General features: G+C 37.8%; 1 protein-coding gene across 2 annotated transcripts in view; it reads right to left on the reverse strand.

Annotated features, from left to right (window-relative positions):
- Nucleotides 1–24: 24 nt before the first annotated feature.
- ephb2b (eph receptor B2b) overlaps nt 25–26,471 on the reverse strand; it is a 149,199-nt gene continuing 122,752 nt past the window's right edge. Inside the window, exons 8-17 of one of the 2 annotated variants that reach the window (XM_060858042.1) lie at nt 23,474–23,582; nt 22,972–22,998; nt 22,775–22,839; nt 19,202–19,324; nt 18,866–19,113; nt 13,008–13,223; nt 12,628–12,777; nt 7,000–7,193; nt 6,215–6,370; nt 25–5,207 (exon numbers count right to left, since the gene is read on the reverse strand). In XM_060858042.1, coding sequence (XP_060714025.1) covers nt 5,099–5,207; nt 6,215–6,370; nt 7,000–7,193; nt 12,628–12,777; nt 13,008–13,223; nt 18,866–19,113; nt 19,202–19,324; nt 22,775–22,839; nt 22,972–22,998; nt 23,474–23,582 — 1,397 coding nt within the window. In that variant the 3' untranslated portion in view covers nt 25–5,098. The remainder of the gene's footprint in view (nt 5,208–6,214; nt 6,371–6,999; nt 7,194–12,627; nt 12,778–13,007; nt 13,224–18,865; nt 19,114–19,201; nt 19,325–22,774; nt 22,840–22,971; nt 22,999–23,473; nt 23,583–26,471) is intronic. The other variant, XM_060858043.1, reaches the window with a different exon arrangement.

Here is a 26,471-nt window from a genome sequence, read left to right on the forward strand (position 1 = left end):
TAAGAAAGCGACATCAGACACAGGTTTATAACAGATCTCATTTCACGTTTAATGAGGAGAGTCAAGTTGGGCTTTTTTCTGGCATTTTTAGAAAATAAACTGATAACAATATTACAAATAATGAAATTGTTACATCATTCACAGGGTTACAGTCAAATGTACATTTTATACATCAAAAACAGGACCTCCCATGTGTGTCACAGTGGTGAGGGTGGACAGCGCTCTGCCTGTCACAGGGAGAATTGTCCCCTGTCCTGCATGCAGAATCAGAGCTGAGACACAGGGAAGCTCCATCACAGCCATACTGCAGTATTGCCATCCAGACACCAGAGGGCACAGTTATGCTACGAGCAGCAGCTCCACGTTTAGGAGCCATTTTCTCTCCTGAACGCTTTGGACCATATTTGGAGGACGCGGGCCACACCAGAAGGAGCCAGGGACATCTTGTGTTTACATTCACTGCTCATTGTAACACGGAGACAAAATGGTCTTTCGGTTCCATTTTACAACTGGCACACAGTTGGTGAATGGTTCTACAGAAAACGAAAGCATATGCAGTTCACAGCTTGCTGTCGCTCTCAGCTTTTAGCAAAAGGCCATATAAACTGAGCGGAGTGTCACAGCAGTCATGATTAAACTTGCCAGTTGTGAGAGAGGAGAATTGTTGGCGGTTAAGATGTATACACAGCACAACTGTCACCACCTAAATGACTCTGTTAGTTATTTTAATCACTGCTCAGTGACATGTGGAGGTTGAGTGTTTATACACATACCATCCAGTTGAGCACATGATATCTTGTCGATCAACTTCTGAGTTCTTAGCCTGACTAGCGTGACATGACAAATAACCTAAAAATTCCACCGTTGGTATGTTATGGTTTTGCGGTGAGACAATCCAATGAAACGGCCTATACGAGTCGCTTACTCGCTCTGCATAATATTCTTTCACACTTACAATCACATCTTATTTATTACGACTTTGAAGTTTACACAGCATTCTGGTAAATCAAGGGACGGACAGAATATGAAACAGAAAGATGGATGAAGCGGTTGGACTCCTGCTGAGATCTAACTTCAGTCTAGTAGTTACTGTAAAAACACACCGGGAGGAAAAAAATATCTGTACCATTAGGATTCAATGTGCGTGGGTAAATAGTGAGTCTGTTTTTAGAGCATAAGGATTGTTTGTAAAGAGTTTTTAAAGAGAATACAGGGTTACGGACACTTCTGCTGATTAATGGGTTTAGCAAAAAAAAGAAAAATTAAATGATGTGAAAAATGTAGAGCAGAGCCAATACTGTATAAGTTACAAAATGGAAGCATCTGATGTAAAAAGACTAAATATTAGAGAAGAGTGCTGTCACGTTGTGCCTGAGGACAGTGTCTGGCTTAAAGAGCACAAATTAGTTTGTGGTTACAAAGTGGTTTAAGCCTCACATAAGGTGTACCTTTACACCCACATACACGTACATACACACTGTCTAACACAGTTATACTTAATAACCTGCTATAATCTTCTAGAAAGGAAAAACAAAACAAAAACAAAACCCGAACCTGTATGTAATGATATCAGAATCCTTCAGTGATGTGTGGTGATATTTATTACCACAAAGGGCATCACCATGTTGTGAGACATTTGCACTGATGTCAAGTGAAAACGTCTTAAATATACAGAAATGATCATATCTTTTGCATTTAGGAGATTATGATAAAGCACATTTAAATAGGAAATCTTATTTCTAGACATTTAAAGCTTTAAATTGACTTGAGCTCTTGGCAGACTTTATTTCTTTAAATAAATAACTGTAATGAACAAGTAATATTACAATAATCCTTACAAAACCCTTTTAATATTTAACTTTTACTTGTAAAAAAAAACATGTAACACTTTCCGCATGTCTTTTTTTGAAGACTATTAATTAATGAATTAATTAGGAGAGTTAATTTCAAAAAATATATATTTTTTTTAGAAAGGTAGAAAAAAAAAATCTATAGAAATGTCTGCCAAAAACACAAGTCAATTTGAGGCTTCTAATGAGTTCAAATGTCTGCAAACATGATTACTAAGCTTACATTTTTGTTCTTTTTTATTGTTGCCCAATAATGAGAAATATTAGATGACCTTCTCTTACTCATCTACGTATGTTCACCTATATATTTTTTCAGGGAGTCTTCCTAATTTTCTTCAAACAGCTTAATTCTAGGCAAATGAACATAAACTCTAAGCCCCTGAAAGTGTGACTCTCGAAAAGTCTTCAAATGTCGTCTCACTTCATTTTGAAAGCAGTGCATTTATTTAAGAAGAGAAACCAGGGCTGAAAAATGCTGCATTACTTTTCAGATGCAGAAGTGGTATTTATACTACAGCAGGTAAACACATTGCACTTCCACTGTAATACAACAGCAAGCAGTCATCTGATAACCATCTCCCTCTCGCTTTCACTGTGCAACAGAAATTCAAACATAATGCAGTCACTCTTCCCTCAAATGCAAATCGGGAGTTGGTATGCAAACGGAGATGAGAGAAAGAAAGAATGGGTGCTATTTTGAGGAAGACTGAGGTGCCATTAATTATTGGAGTGCTTTAGCAGGTGTTAAGGGTTTTGCAAAAGTGTGGCATCAGTGAAGAATTTCAGAAAGTTCAGAATCTGTTTCTCTATCCATCAGCCCATTAAATAGTCACGCTGATTCATGGAACCGCTGAGGGCAAAATCCTGATAGTCACATATTAAATAAATAATAAGTTGTTCTTGAGAAAAAAAAGCCACCTAGAAAGACAAAAGAAATGATGAAAACAGTAAAATGGGATTGATCAAAGAAGCATGGGGAATTAATCCTGAGAGTTATGCCTACTGGAGCTAAAATGGGCATCTAACACACACACACACACACACACACACACATATTAGATGCCCATTTTAACTCTACATGTGTATGTGTGTGTGTGTATGCCCATTTTAACTCTACATGTGTATGTGTGTGTGTGTGTGTGTGTGTGTGTGTATACAACATGATGCCACTAGAGATAAACAGACATTCCTATGGAAGAATTTGTGTAATGAGAACAAATGAAGATGCACAGCAGAATCAGCACTGATGCATCTGTGGTCAGAAAATCGGCGCCAGATGAGTACTGTGCTGGATTAATCCGTTCACATCACGCCACTCTGAAGCAGAGAACCAGCCAACGGAGCTTATGTGAACTGAAGTGTGGTCGAAGTGACTAGCTGCGCTGTACCGAGGGGTTTTAAATGTATTAAAGATGTACGTCAACCCTGAGGTTATGAAGCGGAGGAAGTCTCTGGTGAGCTGAGCTAGACAAAGTGTAATTGAGCACTGTTAACCACAAGTGACCTCCATGCCAGGACACACACACACCGCACACACACATCATGTAGCACAGCCGGAGGTGGCTATGGTTTTCGTGTCTGTTCAGTATCTGCCACACTGCTCACTATGACCATTCTAAAGGATGAATCCCACAGTCCCCATCATCTCTCTCTAATAGAAAAAAAAGGCCCAGATTAAACAGCTCTTGATTCATTTTTAACAACAAAATTCTGTACACTAAAATCCAACACATATTTCTTACATGGATATTTACATGTTTTTTTTGTTTTTTTTTACTGTTTAATGCTCTTCATGTTGGTAACAAGGCAGACATCTTGAGTACCATTGGAGACCTACTGTTTTAGGGATGTGCATGAGTCAAAAAAAACACATTTAAAAGGGAGGTCTCGTCCTCTCCTGTTCTCCTGCCACTTGCTAAGTGTGCAACAGTACCAGTTTATAATAGTAATGCCATGGCCACTGGAACCATTATAACACTACGCTCGTGTTCACAGTACCGCCCCAATGGAAAACACCATGTGATACTGAAAAGGACCCCCTAGTTTGATAGTTTAATTCTATTCTGAACCTACAATAAATGAAACTGTGTAAAAAAAAAAAATCAAAACCTATGTTTATTCAGGGTCATTCTATGTAAAAAGTAAATTAATAATAATAATAATGAGAAAAAAACACACCCAAAGCCTTTATCTCTACATATTTGAAGGGAATCAATATATGATGTGTCATGTAGTAAATTATTAAATTCCACAACAAACATTTGATTTAAAATAGGGGGAACTATGAACAACCCCACATATTAACCCCATCATTGCCTGAATGAAGACAGCCACGCACTTGGTGACTATATTGACGATGTCAAGTGCATCTGATATGTACAGAAGGACCTATGAGCTATGAGGTAGGACAGAACGATGTCCTATTTGGCAGGTTATGATGTCTGTAAAAAGAAAACAAAATGGTCTTTTTCCCATGGTGACTGGAAGCAGAGGAAATCTTCACTACAAAGTCCACACTGTCAACGAGATTACTATTTAGGAGAGAAGACATTTTTTTTTTTTTTTTTTTTTTTTGTATTTGCTTTGGGTGTTTCAAACAGCTAAATGATAGAAGTGTCTTTATTTTCCTTCATGGCAATAACGGCAGTCAAGAGGAAGTTTCCATTTCATGGGGTTTATCTCCTTTTCTCTGCCTTTTTAATGATGGCACAGGAATTATAGTTCCATGTTTTTTTTCTACTTGTAGCCTCTGAGCTGGTAGTCAATATTCCTTTTGAATGATTTCCACAATAAAATAGAATAATAGAGCACATTGCGTGATGATGTACCTTTGTTTTCGGTGTATTTTGCCCTTTTAAAGGGTAGCCTTTCAGTGAAATCCATCTACAATTTTAAACGTATCTATATATCATATAGATCCTTTCTGTTCATGTAGCTTTTTTTCCTTTACAAAATCTTTAGAAAAAAATCATTAAAAAGAACATAGATGACAAAAAAATAAAATAAAATGAATAATCGTAATGAAGTAAGAGCAAGAGCAAGAAGATGGGCATGCTCTTGTTTGGTGAAAATTCCTCCTTGCTCCTTGTTTTGGCAGTTGTGACAACTGATGGATGGGGAAGAAGTGTTGTTGATGATTTCCTTGGAAAAAAATGGTGGCCTAAAGGGAAAAATCAGGTTCAGCACACATCCACCACCATCTGTCCACTTGTCCCTCCTGCCTCTGTGTGCAGGATCAGGCCAGAAGGTCAAACCTCCACCGACTGGATCTGGTTCATTTGTGCCCTCATCATCTGCACGCTGTTGAGGATCTTCTTTTGGTGACCCGCAAGAATCACTCCCACCCTGAGGATGTCCCTGCAGAGCACACGCAAACATACAGATCAGCAAAGATATCAGGAAAACATGTAGTGCTTCTACACAGACCACCAGCCCCATGCCAAAATAAACACAGCATGTCAGTTCAAAATGAAATGGACTCCTTCCAAGCATGATTTCCATCGGCTGCTGTGAGATAACTTTAAAACAACGCCATGTCTTTGTTTTTGTTGGGATGTGTGTCTGGTTTGTGCAGGTATCAAAGCCAGTGATTTAAGGAGAAGGAAATCTGACAGATGATCATTGTGGCTCATATTTCTTGTAGGGACTTGAGTTAGAAATGCTGGGAACAATGAAGTTTTTAAAGCAAATATTTACTAAACAACTCTGAAAGCAGGGTTTATTTAGAGGCAGTACATTCATCTCATGACAACCATGATTAGAAAGATGAATTCCAGATTCCCAGATATATATTTACATGTCATCATGAACGATGTCAGACAAAACAACAGAAGTATTATTCATCCTAAATCATCCAAACTCTAAACCAAATGGGGTAACAATGAAAAAACAAAGATGTCTGCTAACTTTGGGGTTTCAAGTATACCTGAATGTTTTCACCTGCATCTCTCTCCCTCTCTCTTACTTTTACACACACACACACACACACACACACACACACACACACACACACACACACACACACACACACACAGTCTTCTACAGACATGCATCCCTGTGGCATAATATGTTACAAAGCAAAGTTTCCACAGGGCCAAGAATTAAATCTTGTCATCAACACGTTGTAACCAGTATTAAAATAATTGACATACTTCTAACCAGTCCTTGTAACAGACTGAGCAAAGATTTGTACATGCACAATAATGGTAACGTTGATGGTCTTGATGTTAGCCATGGAAATAAGCTCCAAAAATCTCCAGAAATCTCCTTTCACTAGTCAGTGAGACTGAAGGCCATGTGGATATTTACATGGGTATCTCTCTCTCTCTCTCTCTCTCTCTCTCTCAACTTTCAACACCACTTACTCCATTGTCATCTGTGAGACCAAATCGAAGCTGGTGAAGTCAGCGTTGGCGAAGTTGTCCTTGTACTGTCCCATCTTGATAGCATCCAGCCAGTCGTCCACGTTTCTGAAGCTGGAGAAGTCAGGCATGCTGCGGTCCAGCAAGGGCAAGTGTACACTGCACATGACAGACAGTAGACACACATTGTGTTATTGTATTTATTCTGCACTCTATCTTCTTTGCTTTTCTGTAAACATTACTAATAAATATTTTAGTTTATTTTTATTAAATTATAAGTGAAAACAAAAACATTTTGTTCTATACAGACTTTTTAAGATTCTATTTGCTAAATATGGTTTGAAAGGCTAAAGGTTGAGAACTAACTGGTGCAAGGTCACACACTCAAAGATCTCTCATATAAATATATTATATATCTTGTGCTGAATATGTGGTCTCAGATGTGAACATGTACATAAATATCCACTCCCTAGGCTTTAGACTAGGTCAGAATTGGTGGCTATACATAGGACTGAGGGCAGCATTCCCAAAAATAATTTCAGATCATTTAAAACATTATACAGCATATTTCTTTTTCACAGGACATCATTTCACATCCAGCACAGACACTTACACCAACATCTTAGTCTCTTTTGTGTCTGTACAAATGATGGCAAACGTTTTATATCATGCTGTAGCTTTTTTTTTTCATCCATAAGCCTTGACACCATGAGTATATCTAACTCTGCACTGGCTCATTCTTGTTCTACATTCATGTCTCATATGCAAATGATCACCAATGGTCTTACCCTGAAGAAAGAGGTGTCATGGCCTTCAGCATGTTGGGGTTACGAATCATCTTGTCCAGGTTGTTAACAATCTGGCTGAATTTGGGACGATTATTGCGGTCCTTCTGCCAGCAATCGAGCATGAGCTGGTGTAGGGCACTGGGGCAGTCCATAGGTGGAGGCAGCCTGTAGTCCTGCTCAATAGCATTGATTACCTGAAGAGAGAAAGAAAGATGTCCTGAGACCTTAGCAGATGTCTAAAGATCATGGGTTTAGGTGTGAAGGAGAACATAGCACATACTATGTAGTGGTCTAGTACTGGTATTCATGTATAATAGTCACATTATCCAAAAAGTTTCATATGAAAAAATCTGGAGCACAACTCTTGTCCAAAAGTCTTGTCAAAAACATCTCATGAAACACTCAAGTTATATCCACTCAAACAACTACCCAGTTTTATGCATCTGTGGCCAATCTTGTGTTTGCTTCCTACAGTTTAGGCATAAACCTCTAAAACACCCAGGCAGTGGCTAAAGTGAAACTGCACTCAATTATGTGTTTGTGTGTGTGTGTCTGTGTGTGTGCGCGCGTGCGCGTGAGGTCAGCAGGTTAAGTGCGGTCAAGGGAGTGTACAGCGTTTTTGTGTGGCTATATAATATAATGCAGGAGGACAAATGTGGACATTTAATGATGATTTGTGGGCTTTTACTGAACCTAAGTGGATACTAGGCTGTGTCTGCTGTTCTGAAACAAAAATATTACAAACTTTATACCTCTTTGTTGGTTTTTCTTTGTCTTTGTTTATAGACTCAAGTGAAACCATACATTTTCTCAATATATTTTTCATTTGATCCACTTTCTCGTAGTGTTCTAACACAGTCTCGTTCTATTTTTTTTCCACTCCAAAGAGACCATGAGTCTTAGCCATAAGCAGGAGTAAAAAAAAAAGAATGATTATTATCATAATGATATAATGTCCTGCTTCCAGATCATGGATTACTGTAAATTGATGTTACATCCCCTCAAAAATGTTCTGAAGTGTCCGGAAAATGAGTAGTACTTAGTCTGTCAAGCAAACTATGATTATGGGTGAACATGACCTACTGTTTCAATTTTAATTAGATACTAGATATTTAGATATCACATCCTTTAAAACAGCCTTCTTTAAACACTAATAAATACTCGGAGAAGCATATAGAGATAATATGCCTGTTTACACACAGTTTCTGATTTCAAAGACCATTGTACCAAGATAAATAAAATAGTAAAACAAATGTAAGAGACTCAATCACTGGGGATCTTGGATGATAACTGTTGATCTTCTGACATGCAGTATAGCCTTTAGAAAACATAATAACTCTTACTCTTACTTCAAACCTCCATAGTTGCTCTGATTCACTCTAGATAAATTGGCAGGTAAGTTTTAAGGCACTTGGCTGAGCAGTTAAGATGCACTTGTATAATGTGGAATTCATCCTGCTGCTAGCGTCTGCAGACACATCATCGATAAAGACAAACGAGCCTGTTCCACTAGGAGCCGTACATGCTCACGCCACCATGTTTTACTGATGAGGTGGTATTCTTTGGACCATGAGCAGAATTTTTCCCCTAATTTTTGCTCATTACATCATTCTATGAGAGATTAAATATCATCTCATTTGTCCAGATGACTTTGTTCCACAACTCAAAAAGGAAATCATACCTGCCTGTTTTTGCCATATACCTCTGCTCACCAGTTATAAATGGCAAGAGGTAAGAGGTTATAAAAAGTGTCTAAGATCATTGTGTGATTCTTCCTCTTTATGGTAGTCTTTGACACAATGATGTTACGTCCCGTTCATTCTCAGAGAGACATTATCAGAATATAGATTAAATATGCAAATTAACAGAATAAAATACCTTTCCAATATGATAAATTATATAAAAAGAAGATTTGTTCCCACATTTCATGTCATTAGTGTTGAACCTATTTCAAAAACAAATATTTTGTTATTTTGAAAACATGTAATTTTGAATAAGTGCTTCCAGGAGATTATGTATGCTACAAGATGCCATTAATACTGTAAATGATCAAAAAAAGACCAATAATATATATGATTTATAATTTATATATACTATTTGTTATGCAATCAAAAAAAATAAGAAGATTTTCAGTTAAACTCTCAAACTCAATTTTCATCCATTGTCCACCATCCACAGTGACATTTTCATAGTCATATGGAACAACAACTAATATTGCAATATGTATAAAAATGAATTGCAGTACGCTTCTGATCTAACTTAACAGTGCAGGGTTGACATTACAACCCTGAAATTCCCCCAAACCCTGTGGATCAGACTCAAAAATTATAACTGTATATTGTATATACGGTAATATTTACAGAATGACATCTATTTATTTGTCTTGTAAAATACAGATATAATAATCAAATAGAAATAGTAATGTATGTAAAACTGCCAACCTCCAACCTGCAGACAAAAAAAATCATTAGACTGCAGTAAGTCAAAAGTAGCTAAAGGGCAACAATGCACCAGCATCATGAGCGCTATTTTACCGTCTAATGAATTGAGTCTAATGTACTGCACACTCTAACCTCAGTCTCAGCACAACATGGGGCATGTTGTACATCACTTTAATACGTAAACACTAGCACTGTGTTTTTGTATAGGGATATACGACGTATCCTGATCCAGTGATAAAAGTTTGGAAGCCAGACAGTGGTTGCTTCACTGCAAGAAACCACGGATTGATTTGTTCTCTTCATAAATGCACTGTGATCATTATCTCTGTCTGAAGGGGACCCAGGGAAGCAATTTATCATCACTCACACACACACACACACACACGTGCACACACACATACACAGGCTATTAATCAGGAGAACACAGTTGCTGTCTGAAATAAGGTAGAAAAATACAAAGTGTATAAACTCTTGGACTGTTCGAAGGCCTTACATTTATTTGTTCCATCTGAGAGAATTAGATGGAAAGTAAACACTAATAGACACAGTGTTGTTTCAGAGCTGCCTCCTGCCACTCAGCAGTGTTTTAAATGTTTTCTGATATTCTGCTGTCTAATTCCGTCCTCTGCAGCTTTCACTCGAATTCAGGTGCGATATTACTGTCGGACCAAACGTGATTAACATGCACAGTAATTTACACACTGACTCGATTCTATGTTTGCAAAAAATGTGCTGGAAGCTGTGTTTAGCTTCATGTCTGTAGTTGTGAGAGACAGCAGTTTCCACACCACTTAATCTTCATGGCTTTGTGGGGGAGTGACATCATCTCCGTGCACCTTGCTTCCTATGTCAGTGTCGAGTTGTCACTGAGTGCATCTGAGGTACCACATGAACTTCAGCATGACAAAGAAAAGGTGAGATTCAAACCAAAGCTGTGGAAGAAAAAAGTATCAGGACCGTTTGAGACCCACCATTCTCCAGCTCATTATTTATGGCATTATAGAATTCTATTCAGTGCCTGATTAATCTCATCCAGCTGCCTCCAACTCACAGCCCGATGGGGCAGTGGAACGCTATCTGGAGCTGCTAATAAGATAACCGCTGAGATCTGCACTCTCTCTTAGCGCATTAGTGTTCACTCTTTCAGTTTCAAACTATTTTCATTATCTGGACCCGTAATTTGCTTTCCTCTCAGCTACCCAGGGGGATGCTGCAAATGGAAACTGCAGTCAAGGGCAGGAACAGTTAGCACAGCCTTATGCTTTGCATATGAAATAAATTTCTTTCTCACAAGTGTTTATGTTCGGTTCTTCGTTTGCTTCACCGTTGTACGCCATTCTTGCTCTGTATTAATTAATCTTATTTTGTGCCTAGTTTAGATACATGATACAAGGTTAAAGATGTGCAGCGTAAATTCATTTTCCTTTCCATCTATATCCAGTCATGCAATTTTACAACCACCACAAAGGGATCAGGCCCGATGTTTAATCTCGTCCCATACAGCAGACCCTATAGAGGCTAACAGAGTTTAGCTGAAGTAGACTCTGGGTCTCAGCCTTAAATGGTGTACAGCAGATTTATGATGCACCACCAGTGCTGCTGTTTACCTTCGCTTCTCATTCCACACTGCATCTTTGTCCTTATCCATCACTCACACATAGGCCAGAGGTCCTACTGAGACACCCCATTGGCTCTCAGGTATAAATGAGTACATGAGAATGAAGAAGTAGTGAGCTAATAAGACCCTGATATTTAAAGACTAATTTTAGGCCAAACCATTATTGATTTTATGTCTTAACTCATACATTTCATACATTTTCACACACTATACATCTTGCAATTAACTGGAATAATGATATTGGATGTAAATAGACAAATATGTATGTACAGACTGTGGAGTGTCCATGCTGATTTCTGTCCACTGACAAAATACAATAATCAAGAAGGGAATGAAAATGGCCTGGTCTGATGAATCACGTTTTCTTTTATATGTGGCTGGTCTCCATTGTTTACCTGTGTGTGTGTTAGCGTGTGTGTGTTTGTGTGTGTGTGTGTCTGTGTGTGTGCAGTGCTCAATAAGAGAACAAGACCAGCTGGCAGACACACTGTGATGCTTTAGGTAATGTTCTGCTGGGAAAGCTTGGCTCCTGGCATTCATGTGGATGTTACTTTCACACCAACCACCTAACTAAATATGTTGCAGACCAAGTACACCCCTTCTTGGCAACGATATTCAGCAGGATAATGCTCTTTCAGCAGGATAATGCACCCTTTCCAGAGAAAATTAATATATTACCTCTATGAGTTATGGTTCCCATGATCTATTTTGTGGCCATGATCTACTTAACTTGTGGCAACTATTGTATTTTAAAATGAGTGAGAGAAAGAGAAATCAATTGAATTAGACTACAGTTACCCATGCATGGAGAAGATTAATACTACACTTTACTTCAACCTTGGAATGACGTATTAAACTGTACTGGAGTCACTTGAGTTGCAACATGGATATACCACTACCCTGTGTCACCTTAAGGGAATTTTTAAAGTGAATAGACTTTTTATCCGTTTCTGCCAATATGAACAGGAACCACATATTCTGTATGATGCTCTTAGAACATATTAACTTGTCGGCTCAAGCTATACAATCCATGACCATGATAGCCTTACTGCATGACCTTGAAATATTAATTAGCGGCCTTAGCATACATCCTGTAGCCTCAGTATATTCATTTCGAAGCCAAGCCTTATTAGAAAATAACCATGTCACCTCAGTAGTGCATTGCATTCAACACTATTTAACACTACACATGCACTCCCTCATGAACATGTGCCCTGAATGAAGCTTGTTGTTTTGATAGGAGGAAGTCATGATACATGCAATGCAGCTCATTGTGTGACTCGCAAATATGGATTCAATGAAAATCTACAGTAGTTAGTTATATTATCAAATAAGACTGTTTTAAAATGAATGGTGGTTTTTACAAGGAGGGTTAAATTTGGTAAAACCAGGATTTCTATACTGGATTTAACAGTTTATACTCAACTCAACTTGATATGAATTTTTATATCACTAGGGGGGTAAAGACATACAATATAGAGCAGTGAAAATAGAGAAATTACTACATTCCTTAGTAGGAAAATAGAAATAGGCTAAAATAATGTGTGAAAAATGGAGCTGATTACATACATCCTGATTGGTCATGTCCCAGTATGGCCTCTCTCCGTAAGACATCACCTCCCACATGACGATGCCGTAACTCCACACGTCACTGGCTGAAGTGAATTTCCTGTACTGGATGGCTTCAGGTGCAGTCCAGCGAATGGGGATTTTCCCACCCTGTCATACAGAATCAAAGATTGAGGGAGAGTAACTGTATACACTCCTTAGAAATTCACTAAATAAAAAAAAATGTCATAACACGAGTAAAAATCATGTGTAATATCAGTAAGAAATTTGGTTTACAATTGTCTTCTGTGCAGGAGTTTGGATTTTTTTCTTTTGTAAAATGTACATAAAACCAAACTTGACTAAGAGCTACATAGTGGAGTATAATTAAGAGCTCTCACCAGAGCACTGGTGTAGGTGGGGTCAGATGTGTCATCCTCCAGGAAGCGCGAGAGCCCAAAGTCTGACACCTTACACACCAGGTTGCTGTTAACTAGGATGTTCCGGGCTGCCAGGTCACGGTGCACGTAATTCATATCAGCGAGGTACTTCATTCCTGAGGCAATACCACGCAGCATGCCTACTAGCTGGATCACAGTGAACTGCCCATCGTTTTGCTGTAAGATATACAAAATATCAGAATAAGCAACTAACACAACAGGGGCTTGGGTACAAGAGCAGATATTTTCAGGATTCGTTTGTACTGGTTTAAGTTTCTCTGTAGATTTTTTATTTTATTAAGTCTAGGCTTGGGGATGACTCTAATAGACAGAAAGCATTCTGGTAGATGCTAAGTTGGATGAGAGAGCAGATGTTGCCTGTCCCATACTGAGCCCTGATAAATCCTTCAGCTGTTCTCCAAGACTGTCATAAAGTCCTGAAGAAGGAGCTCCTGCTGCTTTGACCCAGCTGTGGTTCCAGCTGCACCCATCTGCAGACCCACCACAGGAGCCGCAGGAGATGAGAGCAGCAGGCTTTGTGTAGACAGACAGACACGGGTCAAGTGCATAGACATGTCCGTCTTTTGTTGTGTGTTTGGTGGTTTGTGTATTACAATTGTTTTAGGGCACCATTTTTTATAAGACTCTTTTTATTGTTTTCAACAGTTCAACAGTTGGCAGTTACACAGATAAATCAGGACACATTTAAAAAGACATTTTTCCTTTTGTTTAGAGATTGTGCTGAATGACAGTGTATGTAGATGTATAGAATATAAGAGAATCTCTCACATGTGGAGGCTTGTTATGATTTCCAGTGGTAATTTTTGTCATTACTGTTGTATGGTTATGATTGTTGTTATGGTTAAGCTTTGGTTTTGATAAAGTCTCAGTTTCATACATAAAAATCTGGGAGGTTCACTGCAATGCTTTGTTACTACAGTTTACTGCACACTGTATGATTATTTCAGAGCATGACACTATACACCACATCTTTAAAAATGCTTTAAGAGATAATTCTGTATTTCCTGTCCTGTCGGGTAACAGGGTAACATTGTGTGGTTTCTGGTTTCATGTTAAAAAATGCCATGCTTAATGATAACAGGAAGCAGAATAACGAGCCTGGCTTGTAATATTAATCACTACGTACCTAAAGAGTCCGGTGTTATATAAATAAAAGCTAATACTGCAATTATTTTTGTTAGCATATCCTGCTAAGAAGTCCTCACAGGCCATACTAAAACCCTCACACAAACCCTTCCTCCTCATTAAACAACCTGAGCTCCTCCTCACGCCCCTGCCGTCTCCTAATTTATCACCCTCATTCCAAACCTCCACAGCAATTAACTTCTATAAATTATTCATAAGTTTCAAATCCTTCACAAATACAAACCACCATTCTAATCTCCCTGCACTGTTTGCATACAGTTTAATTAAAGGAACTCTTAGCCCAAACTAATTTCGATTCACAACCTGAGCAAAGTACGTGTTCAGGTTTTCTTGATTATATGTTCATATGTTTATCTCCAGTCATATTTGAACCATGCCATTCTCACAATAATACCTTCACAAAGTCAGTGGTATATATATATACATATATATATATACTTTGCATATATATATATATATAAATGTTAATATATAATATAATAATGTTTTAGATGTTTCAGTGTACACCTGTAACACATGGATTAAGGTGCTTTCAGCAAATGTCCTGAGTCACAATACTTGTTTTAAAAGGTATCAGAGTAATTGAACAAACACAGCACATGTACACATTACTTACACTGGGTGTGCACTAGGTTCTTGAAAGTAAAAGGATGTTTTCTTTCAGAATAAACGTCTGCTCACATTAAACAGTAGGGTTCAGAAATCTTAAATCGATTTGTTCTGTTCCAGTCGAGGTGTAGGTTAAGATCGGAAATGCATGACTATTCATTTTCACTACCCGGCCAGTATTTCAAAAAATAGCTGACGAATCTTTTCATAGTTAAAGCTGTTTCAGGGCATGACTATTTTAGAGTTTATAAGAGATAGTGACGTGCAAACCTCAGCTCCAAATGTGCTCACCACTGTGTTAGGATCTTAGACTGTTAAAACTTTATTTATCTCTAAACAACAAGAAAACTAACTGCATAATATCTGCACTTAGTTCATGAGTGGGTAGGAGTGAGATTACAAAAACAGTCCTATTTACACCTCTACACTTCTTACACTGTGATAAAGTGAAAATGTTTCATTAACAGTAAAGAAGAAAAAAACATTCCCAGTAGATACTTAACCAATGTGCAGATGACCAGAGAATTGGCTTCCTCTTATCAGAAATATTGTAATAATAACAAACTATATTTAGCCTGCTTGCTTTACTCTCAATGTTATTTTTTCAAACACCCAAGTAGTCGACATCCACACAGAGAAGACCAGATTATTAAGATGCTTGTTAAGATGTAAATGTTAAGATGTAAATGTTGCTAATGACTAAAACATGATAATAGTTCTCTATGCTATGAATTGTCATCTTTTTCTGTAAAGAATAAATAAGTTGACTTGAACTAGTAAGGAATGTATTCTGTCTGAAAAATGTAAAAGTAGGTCTTTAGACATTATGTGATTCCCTTTTTCAGCCTTATGCCTTGACATTATGATGTGCATCATAATGCCATGACACTATGATGTCCTTCTTCCACAGACAAGATATCACAATTGTTTTTATACATGTAGTAACAAAGGCTTACACGACGATTCCAAAGTAAATTTAGCAAAGCCCTGTAGCCTAAATTATACAAGCTATACTTCTTAGGAAGAAAATCATTCACGCCCTCATATTTACATTTATTACAAGGTTTTGGTGTAACAAAATGCCACAATCTATATCTGGGCCAGTTTATTGCTCTATATGTTTGTATCTACATTCAGTTTTCTGGCTCCAACATTTGTCTTTCTATTAGAGATGTGTGCTGATTTTTTTTTAAAAATCTGGCTTGTGCAGTTAACATTTTCTACAGAACTGTTTTTTTCCATTTGAAGAAAAAAGTACCCTAATTACCACCACAACCCTGAGGTTCATGTTTTAAACCAGAGCAACTTACAGTCGAGACAGAATGCAGTTGAGGGTTAAAGACTTTGAACTTACAACCTTAATAGCTCAAGCTATAACCGCTGAACTCGCACTGTCTATAATCAGAATCAAGCTGATTCAAAAAAATGCTGTAAAAAAATGTTGGACTGTTCCCTAGTTTATCTTCCCTCATTTATTCCTCATACTCTCAGTGGTGTCTAATTTCTGATCATTTTACTTCCTGACACTCCATAAAAGTGTGTCAGGTCTAAAATAAGTTCCTACTCATGAAAGCTCAGTGAGTAAAGCTATACTAATGAGAAAAGTAAATCCACCATGTCCCTCAATTTACATAAGTCACTTTTCCACTAACTTCAAACACACTGAATTTGCACAGATGAAGGTTTCTTAACATTCACTCTTTCCCTGGTGACTCAAATAAAAAATGATATCTTCCAGAGCTGGTCACCTGCTTCCTGAAAGCAGCCTCCTCGCATTTCCAAGCCTCTCCATTTTGTCTGGGATTTGAAAGATGATCACTGTCAGCTAAACTTCACGATGAGTTTGCACAGAAAGAGAATTTAACTTTGAACCCATATACTTTCACTTCCTCTTTTATTACACATTATTTATGCTTCAGATATATTCCTCTGTGGAATAGATGTACGTTGAGGATATTTACACCACAGACCTCGTCGTTATACATTGGTTCTTCAGTTTCTCAATAACAAGGTGCATTTTCTTTGTTCTGGTATAAGAAGAATTAAACTCTTCTGTACCTACTATTACCGATTATTATTCTTATATCATTATGTCATTCTTATGCGATATTGTACATGATGTACTTAACATGGTGCATCTTTACATAAAGCAAACCCAACGTTAATGTTAATGTGGCAATTCTTGGATATAGAGACAGAACGGCTATGAGGTTATTAGATTGCTAAAATCAATATGGACAGCTACATGTACACAGTGGGAAGTCCTGTTGAACAAGGCCAATAGAGTATTAAAGAGAGCCTCCTGGGGGGCGATCACCTGATGTACATGGTGGAAAATAAAGAAGATAGATGTACATAATGATGTACACACACACATACAGTCACTAATGAGGGATTTTCTATTCATTTGCATGTCTGTTTCTTGCCACACTTATATGCTCATGTGCGCTTGTGCTTGAAATGTTTAGAAGGATTTAAAAGATTTTAATACAGCATTTCTGCTGGATTTATCTTACTGTTTCTAATAGCCTGACAGACGACGATCTCTATGATTTGAAATACATTGTAAATCTCTATAAGCATACAGTAAACAACAATCTCTCTCTCTCTCTCTCTCTTTCTCTCTCTCTCTCTCTCTCTCTCTCTGTCTGCCTGTCTGTCTGTCTCTCTCTCTCTCTCTCTCTCTCTCTCTCTCTCTCTCTCCGTCTTTCTGTCTGTCTGTCTGTCTCTCTCTCTCTCTCTCTCTCTCTCTCTCTCTCTCTCTCTCTCTCTCTCTCTCTCTGTCTGTCTGTCTGTGTGCTAAATGCTACTATGACAAAAAAAAGACATTAAATTTAATTTGACAAAAAAAAAGACATTTAATTTGCCCTTGTAGTGAGATTCTTGATCCTTGCAGTGAAAATTCTTTCAGCTTTGTATACAAAAAACTATGAGGTCTCATAAGTCATATTCGGATGAGATTTAGTTTTACATGGGGTGGTGCAGTAACAGATTTATTACCAGACTATCGCTAGGTTTTCTGATTCAACCAAATTTCTCATGTCACCAACGTTTACAGACTGCACCTGCACGTATTACAGCATGGAATATTTTATATTATATAAACTACAGTAGATATAAGATGTTCATGGGCTTTTTGTTCACAAATATTAGCCAGGTTTTAAAAGGATTTTGAGGTCTTAAACATTGCTGTTACTAGAAGTAATCTATTAAACAGGGTTCCCACTCTTTTTCAGAGATCATTTTCCAGGACTTTTCCAGGACATTTCAAATTTAGCAAAAAAAGACAAGGATCACAGATTCACAGCCTAAAGTAACATGTTCTTCTCTCCAGAAGTCTTAAAAACAACGTACACTTTATGGCTATTACTTAACTATACTTTTAAAGACAATTTGTCATGTGAATGAAATTTCAACATTTCTAAAATAAAAAGACCGCACATATTAATACCCTTTCCTTTCTCAGGCCAATCCCGTCATGCATGCTTTAGTTTGGTGTGCATTCCCCTTGCACATGATATTCAGATTAACAAGGTTAATATAACCTGCTTACCGTCACCATTTGCTGAAAACATTCGAGCACTTAAACCATTCCTAGCACCTGAAACCGCCAACACAAGACAGCGTCATCCGTCACAGCGAGATTAAACAGCATAAGAAAAAACTCTGCATCCCTGAACAAAGCGTTTTCTGTTACTAACTTTAATTGTTTTGACCAGTTGTAAACTGTTCTTTAAATGATCAAGAACATTTAAAAATAATAATTTTCCAGGACAAAAAGATTTTTTTCCAGGACAATTTATGTTTTCTCTCATTTTCCATGTGTTTTCCAGGACTGGAACATTGGTCATTAATTTTCCAGGATTTCCAGGTTTTCCAGGACGCGTGGGAACCCTGATTAAATCTATCAAGATGACATACACTATATTCAGATTAAGTCTTTCATCAAAACATGTCTTGTTCAATGTTCAAAAGGGACCAAACTGGAATGAATTCTCTGTGTATATGAGACTTGGTGTACATGGTGAATATCATTTACTCACCCTAAGGAAAGAGTCCAGTGAGCCGTTCTCCATAAACTCAGTGATTATCATCACAGGGCTGCTTTTGGTCACTACTCCTTCCAGATGTATGACATTCGGGTGGTCAAACTGTCCCATGATGCTGGCCTCACTCAGAAAGTCCCGCCTCTGTTTCTCTGTGTAACCCGACTTCAGTGTCTTAATGGCGACAAACATCTCCCTCTTTCCTGGGAGCTTCAGGTTGCCGCTGCACACCTCCCCAAACTCACCTTAAGATGGACACAAGCAGAGGTGAAATCTCACAATTAAACCAAAAGGAATTACTGGAAGCGAAGAAGCTCTCTATCATTGCAGTACCTGCTCCAATGACCTGCTCAATCTTCACACATGAGATATCAATCTCTTTAGCGAACTCTCTTACTGCTTCGTTGGGATCTTCGTAGGTAAATGGGTCGATGTAGATCTTCATTCCTGGTGACACTTGAAAGAAAAATGATGGTTAAGGTTTTGGTATATAAAGCTCAGTAGGCTCGCTTTAGCTTCAATATGGAACAGTGACTGAGGAAACGCTGCATATGGTGCTGGTATGACTGGAGCTGCTGAAGTGTGACAGGCTTTCAGGAGCTAAGATGTAAGACGTCATGCTTGAGACCATATAGGTCATTTATGATTTGACAATTCAAAAGGGCTTTGAAGGCAAAAAAAGGCTTCAGAGCCTTCAAGCTCCCCAATTTAATGCCTATTGTGCTCATACACTTGAGAAAAGCCCTGGAGCTGGTGGACTGGGCAGACTAGAGAGCAAAAAGCAATATAGTCGTTTTCCTCGGAAATGGAGAAGAAATGAAAAACAGTGCCACAATGACAAATTTAAATAGGGATAGGATTTATTGTAATACCCAGGGGAATGGTAATAAAATGTATATTAACACTGTGGTAATGGTATGAAAAAAAAGACTGAACAAAGAAGTAAATCTAAACTTGTCTCCTGTTACATGAATAGATTTTTTTTTTACTGTGCAGTGGTAGAGCAGAGTTTAAATTATACGTGCTTTACTCTTTCTGTTGACTTTCTAATCTCAACCACGATATAAAGGCAGATTTTACTCAGCACAAATGCAAATATAGTAATACTTCATATAAATCATAATGTATTCATAATGCATGTAGAACGTTATTTGCACTAAATACTGTTTTGTATAGTTTACATAATAGCTTAGTTGTGTTAGTGGTTCAAAATATAAAGCATTAATATATTACTTTATAATGTCAGCATAATAATAATAATAATAAAAAGAAGAAGAAGAAGAAGAATTTTTTACAACATATGTTTACATGTTGTAACACTGGCTCTGTATTTTAATTAGGTACAGATAAAACAAAATAGGCTATTCTGATTGGTCAGTCAGTGTTGATTAATTTTCTATAACAGCGGCTCTGACAGTAATGCTGACTGCATGGCAAATATCAGGTTTATACTGTAAGTGTGCTTAGCATTTCTACCATCATACTATGGTTTGTTTACTGGAAACAAAAAGCCACCAGTACATTTATTTCATATACAACTTATACTAAAGGTCTATGTCTAAAATAAATTCGGGGATGTTCAACAATATTAAGTTTATCTATAAAGAAATAAAAAGTATGGTGTGGCGTATTTAAATAAATAAAGATCGGTTAGCACGGGCAAATTGCTGTGATTTTAACTGGAGTACAGATTTGCGATTTTTGGAAAATAATGGACTTTTTGCTGTGTCCTGATGCATCACCCTTCCTTGTCCTTGCTTATTTATCTAATAACAGTGTGTCCTGTTTTATTTGATTCCTTACTGTAATTAGAAATTATGTTCTCAGTTCACCAAAACTGACAGGTACAGTGTCCCCATTTTCATTGTGTGTAATTTATTCTCTACAAATGACTTTATAAAAATGTGCCAAGGTTTAACAGCACTTATAAATGTCATGACGTGCGGATGACTGGTTTGTGTTTTAATAGATATGAGGCAGACAATCCAGAAGGATCAGCCATTAATCATACACAGTAAACAACTCTCAGGTTTGGAAAAGAGGCAAAATAATTGAGACCGGACATGTAGATAACTAAAGACTAGACAGACAGGTGAGCTATAAGAAAGCCTCAGTGGGACTTTTCAAAGAGTATTTTTGAGTGCAGGTTCATGGAGACTGGGAAATTGCTAACAGGTGTGTGTGCTCAGATATCTACTGATTTGGAACAGACAGAGATGTGCTGTGGGTCCTGAGACTGGATGACTGAGGATCTTGGGTATTAAAGTTAATTTGATTGTTTGTAGTTTTGTTAGAAGGACGAGACACTGACATTACTGTCAACGTTCTTATATACAGACCTTTACATTTTATACTTTAAAAATGCCATGTCTTAACAAAAAAATCCATGAGGCAGCTCAAATAAAAACAGAATTTACACCTAAATCCTAGCACATTACAGTAAAAAAGTAAAAAAGGCAACAAAGGCCAACCGAAGACATGGCAGTCCCACCAACTTCTTTTCTATTGGCTCAAAATTCACAGGTCAGATTGGATCTCAGTAACTGCTACCAGAAGCAAAGACATCTTTAACTAAAAGAAAAGTGCAGTTTTCAGGTCTTTGGATAAACCATACACATCGACTCCACTGCGTACCATAAACACACTGATTTATTGGGACACTCATATAAAGGTAAATGATCATTTACAGGACATTTATATTAAATGAGGAATGTGGACAGATATTTATCCCTGTGCAGTTCTCAATGTGTTTGCCAGAAATAAGAGGCAGAAGAGAAATGAATAAAATACCAGCAAAAAAAAAAAGATCTGAACGTGCACAAGGTCAGAATGTATCATTACAGTGTAATCACACAACAATGTTCATTTTTAGATCATCTCTAGAACATGTCAGCGGGTGAGGGTCTGGGAACGGAGCGGCTATCAGATGAAGACAATTTTAAAGGGTCACAGTAGGAGCGGGAATTGTGTAACCTTGCCTATCAGTCTGAGTGGTACCGTAAATAGCTGAGCAGATACTGAGAGTGAAAAAGAGGGAGGAGGAAGATGGAGGGCACCTTCTGTCGCTCCATGCTAATGGATGAATGTTGGCCTTGACTTTGTAGAGTTCACAAGAATACGCTCGGTTTGAATCGCCCTCCATAAATGTGTTGTTTACTGCAAATCCGGGCTATTGATTACATCAAGCAAATGCTTTCTCGATTCAAAAGAAAGGGCAAAGCAAAAAGATTTGTGTGATATGCAGTGAGAGAGAGAGAGAGAGAGAGAGAGAGAGAGAGAGAGAGAGAGAGAGAGAGAGAGAGAGAGAGAGTGATTTAATTTAAAGCCTATTGGGTCTTATGTTCTAATAAACTGTAATAAAATGTTTATTACCATAAAATAGAAAGTAATGCAAGCAGAGAATGGGCTGATCTCATAACCTCATTTCCTTATTACCTTTTTATAGTCTTTATTACCTTAGTCATCTGTGTATGAACTTATCTCAGCTAAATATGCTTGTTCTTAAATTCTATGGAAAAATATAAATCCAAATATATGTATCTGTTTAGAAAATATATAAATAAATATGGGGCTGAAAAATTTTACCCAGAGATACTGAGAATTAATGAATATTTCAGAGATAACGATTGGGGTGGATTACTTTTTTTTTATTTTTCTCTCTCCTGCCATGATAAGGTGAGGAATTGAGAGAGAGAATAAATGAAGAGACAGCACTAATAGCATCGTGTATGTTGTATGATCTCCTGAATGAGATGGTAGTAAGAAAGTGGACGCGTATCCAAATAAAGTTGTGAAACCCTTTAAATAAATTATATCCAGGTATGGAAATAAATTTGCTGGTGGCTGTTTGGGGTCCAGGAAATGTGTGAGACGGAGTGTTTATAGGATTAAGGTAAAAACACTCACTGTGACCGCTGGTGTAGTGCTGCAGCTTGTCTGTGTATTCCGAATCTGCTCTCTCAAAGCCACGTCTGCTGGGACAAACACACAGAGCTGCAGAGTGGTGCTCTCTCTCACACACACATACACACAGATTAAGCAAACAGCTACAGTTAGCTCCGGAATTATTGGCACCCTTCAAGAAAACGCAAAAATTTTTGTACCTTGATTGATTCCACCTTTCGTCTGTCCTGTAACAAACATTATTCAAATTTAAAGGGAGTTAAAAAGAAAAATTATTTGTACCCCTAATAATGTTGAGAACAAATGAAAAGGAGGTTTCATCGAATAGAAATTATTATGGGGTGCCAATAATTAAAAAAAAAGTACTAAGCAGCAAAAAAAAAAAGAATTTAAGTTTTTATGTTTTCTTATTATATAGTATACATTTATGCAAAGAATATATATTATTGTATGTGTTATTCAGTTCATATACTAATTGTGGCTTATTTTAATAAAGGAGATGAATAATTCCTGATGTAATATGAAAGGAGTAAAACAAAGAAATGTTGCAGAAATAAACTGTAGTATTATTCTTAAGTCCAGAAATGAAGATATGAAAAAAAAAATTCTTTTGGGTCTGTGCTTGGGCTTGGCGTTAGGTTAATGAACAGGATAGATTCTTATGTCAAGGGACAGAGTTAAAGGTGAGCATCATTAACATACCGGTTACACACAATAATGATGACCACCAGAGCAATGAGGAAGACTAGCCCTGCTGCTGCTGAACCAATGATGAGAGGCAGTTTCTCCTGTATGCTGGTGTTGTATTCCTCTGTAGACACAAACACACAAACAAAAACCCACATTACACCTACAAACCAAAAGTGATGCATGCTGCAGTAGTAGAAACTCCACAGAGACTGTTCAGAGATAACATTCCCAGCTATCCCTCTTCCACCAACAAGGAGAATCTTGATGGTGCCTAATCTTGAACCACAAACAAACTAGTACGCAGAACCAAAATTTATGACATCGGGGGCTTGGTCATGGCATCGAATGAACTAATTTCCATGACCACAATTTAAGTAAGACTGGGTAATTGTAGGGTGTTTTTAAAATTACTGTTTGAAAAATTAGCTAAATTAATTACTGCTGTCAGGCATCAGTGTCCCGACGAGGACTTGGCAACAATTTTACTGGCAAATGTGAAAACAATCCAAACCAAAACAGAAAGATCTAACTCTAACAAACCTTTTTTAGAGATTTTTTTTAACCACACACAAGGCAGAAAGGTGCTACTGCTAAACAATGAAGTAAGGCCCTTGAGCAAAGGATTTGTTTTAACACCTCCACACAAACCCCTAAATCTGATCAACCCTGCAGCAATAAACAATCCACAAAGATGCTCTAGATCCACAAAGGTGAGTGCAGCAGAGTTTCCAGTCTTACACTTAAAACCCTGAACTGCTTCTGGGGTGTACACGGATGGTGCAGGATGCCTGGAGGGCAGAGCTCACCTAGCATATGGCTGAGCGATAGAGAGATTGAGTTGAGCTGTGTATGCTCAGTGTGGGACAGGCGGCTGGGGATGCAGTGAGGGTGTGGAACGTTCCCATTCTCTCTCTCTCTCCCTCTTTCTTTCTCTGGCTACCCTAATTAAAGCCTATCCAAGCACCACACAGACACAACAGCCTTGCTAAACCACCCGCTGATTCCCTCTTGAAACCCTACGGAGGCAGGGAGGCAGCCAACGCGCGGGCGGCTGGCGTTAGATGCTTGGCACAGCTGAATCTGACTGGGGAGACAGCTTCCGATTCTCATGGGTTTGTTATGAGTAAACAAAACTCAGCGTTGCCAATTTGATGAACTGAACCACATACTGTGTGTTCAAAAATGCTAATGCTAGCAGGTGGATGACGTGTGCTACATATGGACCCTAATATGTGCGCTCAGGGTGTAATGCAATGCCACAATCTATAGCTGTATCTGTTTAGGGCTCCAAGGTATCCTTACAAGTATTTTACTTAAACAGGAAATAAGTGTGGCCATTTTATTTTTAAGTAAATATATACCCTGCCATAATCCCCCTGAAAATGCTGAGGAAAAAACCCAGAGGTAGAAATACCAACACTGTCAATATAGTCTGATTCTGCTAGTTCCTCAACCTCAACAATGGAGTTTTCCAGATATATTATTTTATCCCTTTTGTTCGCACCTGATGACGATAACTAATTTATTCCCAGAAACAAATAAACTTGAAGGTTAATTGATTGCACCCCAATCCTGACCAATGTTTGAATGAATTAACCCTGGCATTACATCACACAGAACTTTATTTGTCTCACGAGCCTCATACCTGACTAAATAGCATGTGAACATCTCTGGCAAGATTTCTTGAAGAAAAAAAAAAAAACCCCTGAAAAACATTATCCGTTCACCAAACTACAGGAAGTAGGTCTGCTGCATGCTAAAATACGAATGGAGTTCATTGTATCTTAAAAATAATAAAACCACATTAATGGAACAAAGGGGGGCACGGTGGCTTAGTGGTTAGCACGTTCGCCTCACACCTCCAGGGTTGGGGGTTCGATTCCCGCCTCCACCTTGTGTGTGTGGAGTTTGCATGTTCTCCCCTCCGGTTTCCTCCCCGTCCAAAGACATGCATGGAAGTTTGATTGGCATCTCTGGAAAACTGTCTGTAGTGTGTGATTGTGTGAGTGAATGAGAGTGTGTGTGTGCCCTGTGATGGGTTGGCACTCCGTCCAGGGTGTATCCTGCCTTGATGCCCGATGACGCCTGAGATAGGCACAGGCTCCCCGTGACCCGAGGTAGTTCGGATAAGCGGTAGAAAATGAATAATGGAACAAAGGGATTTATGGCCTGCAAAGCTGATATATATATATATATATATATATATATATATATATATATATATATATATATATATATATATATACACAAGCTGCAATCTCAAAGAAAGTTACTACATGCTTCTATATCTATGTAATTATACCATTTTTATGTAAAATTGGAAAAACTATGATATGCAACATTGCTGTGTGAGGGATCCACAATAAAAGGCTCTCTACATTTCACTCTAAGCGATACTGATCACAAATGCAAAAAATCTGGGAATTACTTTTCCAATACTGCTAACATACAGACAGTGAAGTGGTTGAAGTTGTCACAAAATTAGCTACATTTCTACATTTTTTCCTTAATGTGATTTGGTGGAGTTTTATTTTGTTATGAAATTCTGGGTTGAATGTTTTTTTTAGTTTCATATGCCTGGTCTATTTTCACTTTGGCTTCCTACACATTACCCAAAATGCCTGCTGACCTGCTGATAGTGGTGCAGGGAGATTTAGCTCTTGCTTTATCTCTACCTATAGAAAGCAGTGCAGCAAAACTTTAGTCTGTTAGTTCCTCATCTGTACACTCTGCTCAAACAGATCAGCAACAAAAGCGTCAGATTTCGTGCTAATACTCCTGGTGAGTCCAAAATGACTGTCAGCTCTAATCAGCATGCAGCTACTAAATACTCAGATGCCAAATATTTTAATCTAAACATATATAATTATGTGTTTCTGATGTAGTTAATGTTTTAAAGTTGTGTTTGAATAAATAACCACAGCAACAAATCAGTAAGTTAGTTGGCATGTCAGTATATTACAGTTGTCACAGTGTGTTTGTATACTAGTCAGCTTAGCTAGTAAAGGAT

The sequence above is a fragment of the Tachysurus vachellii genome, chromosome 22 (assembly GCF_030014155.1).
Source record: "Tachysurus vachellii isolate PV-2020 chromosome 22, HZAU_Pvac_v1, whole genome shotgun sequence".
In the NCBI taxonomy this organism is placed as follows: Eukaryota; Metazoa; Chordata; class Actinopteri; order Siluriformes; family Bagridae; genus Tachysurus; species Tachysurus vachellii.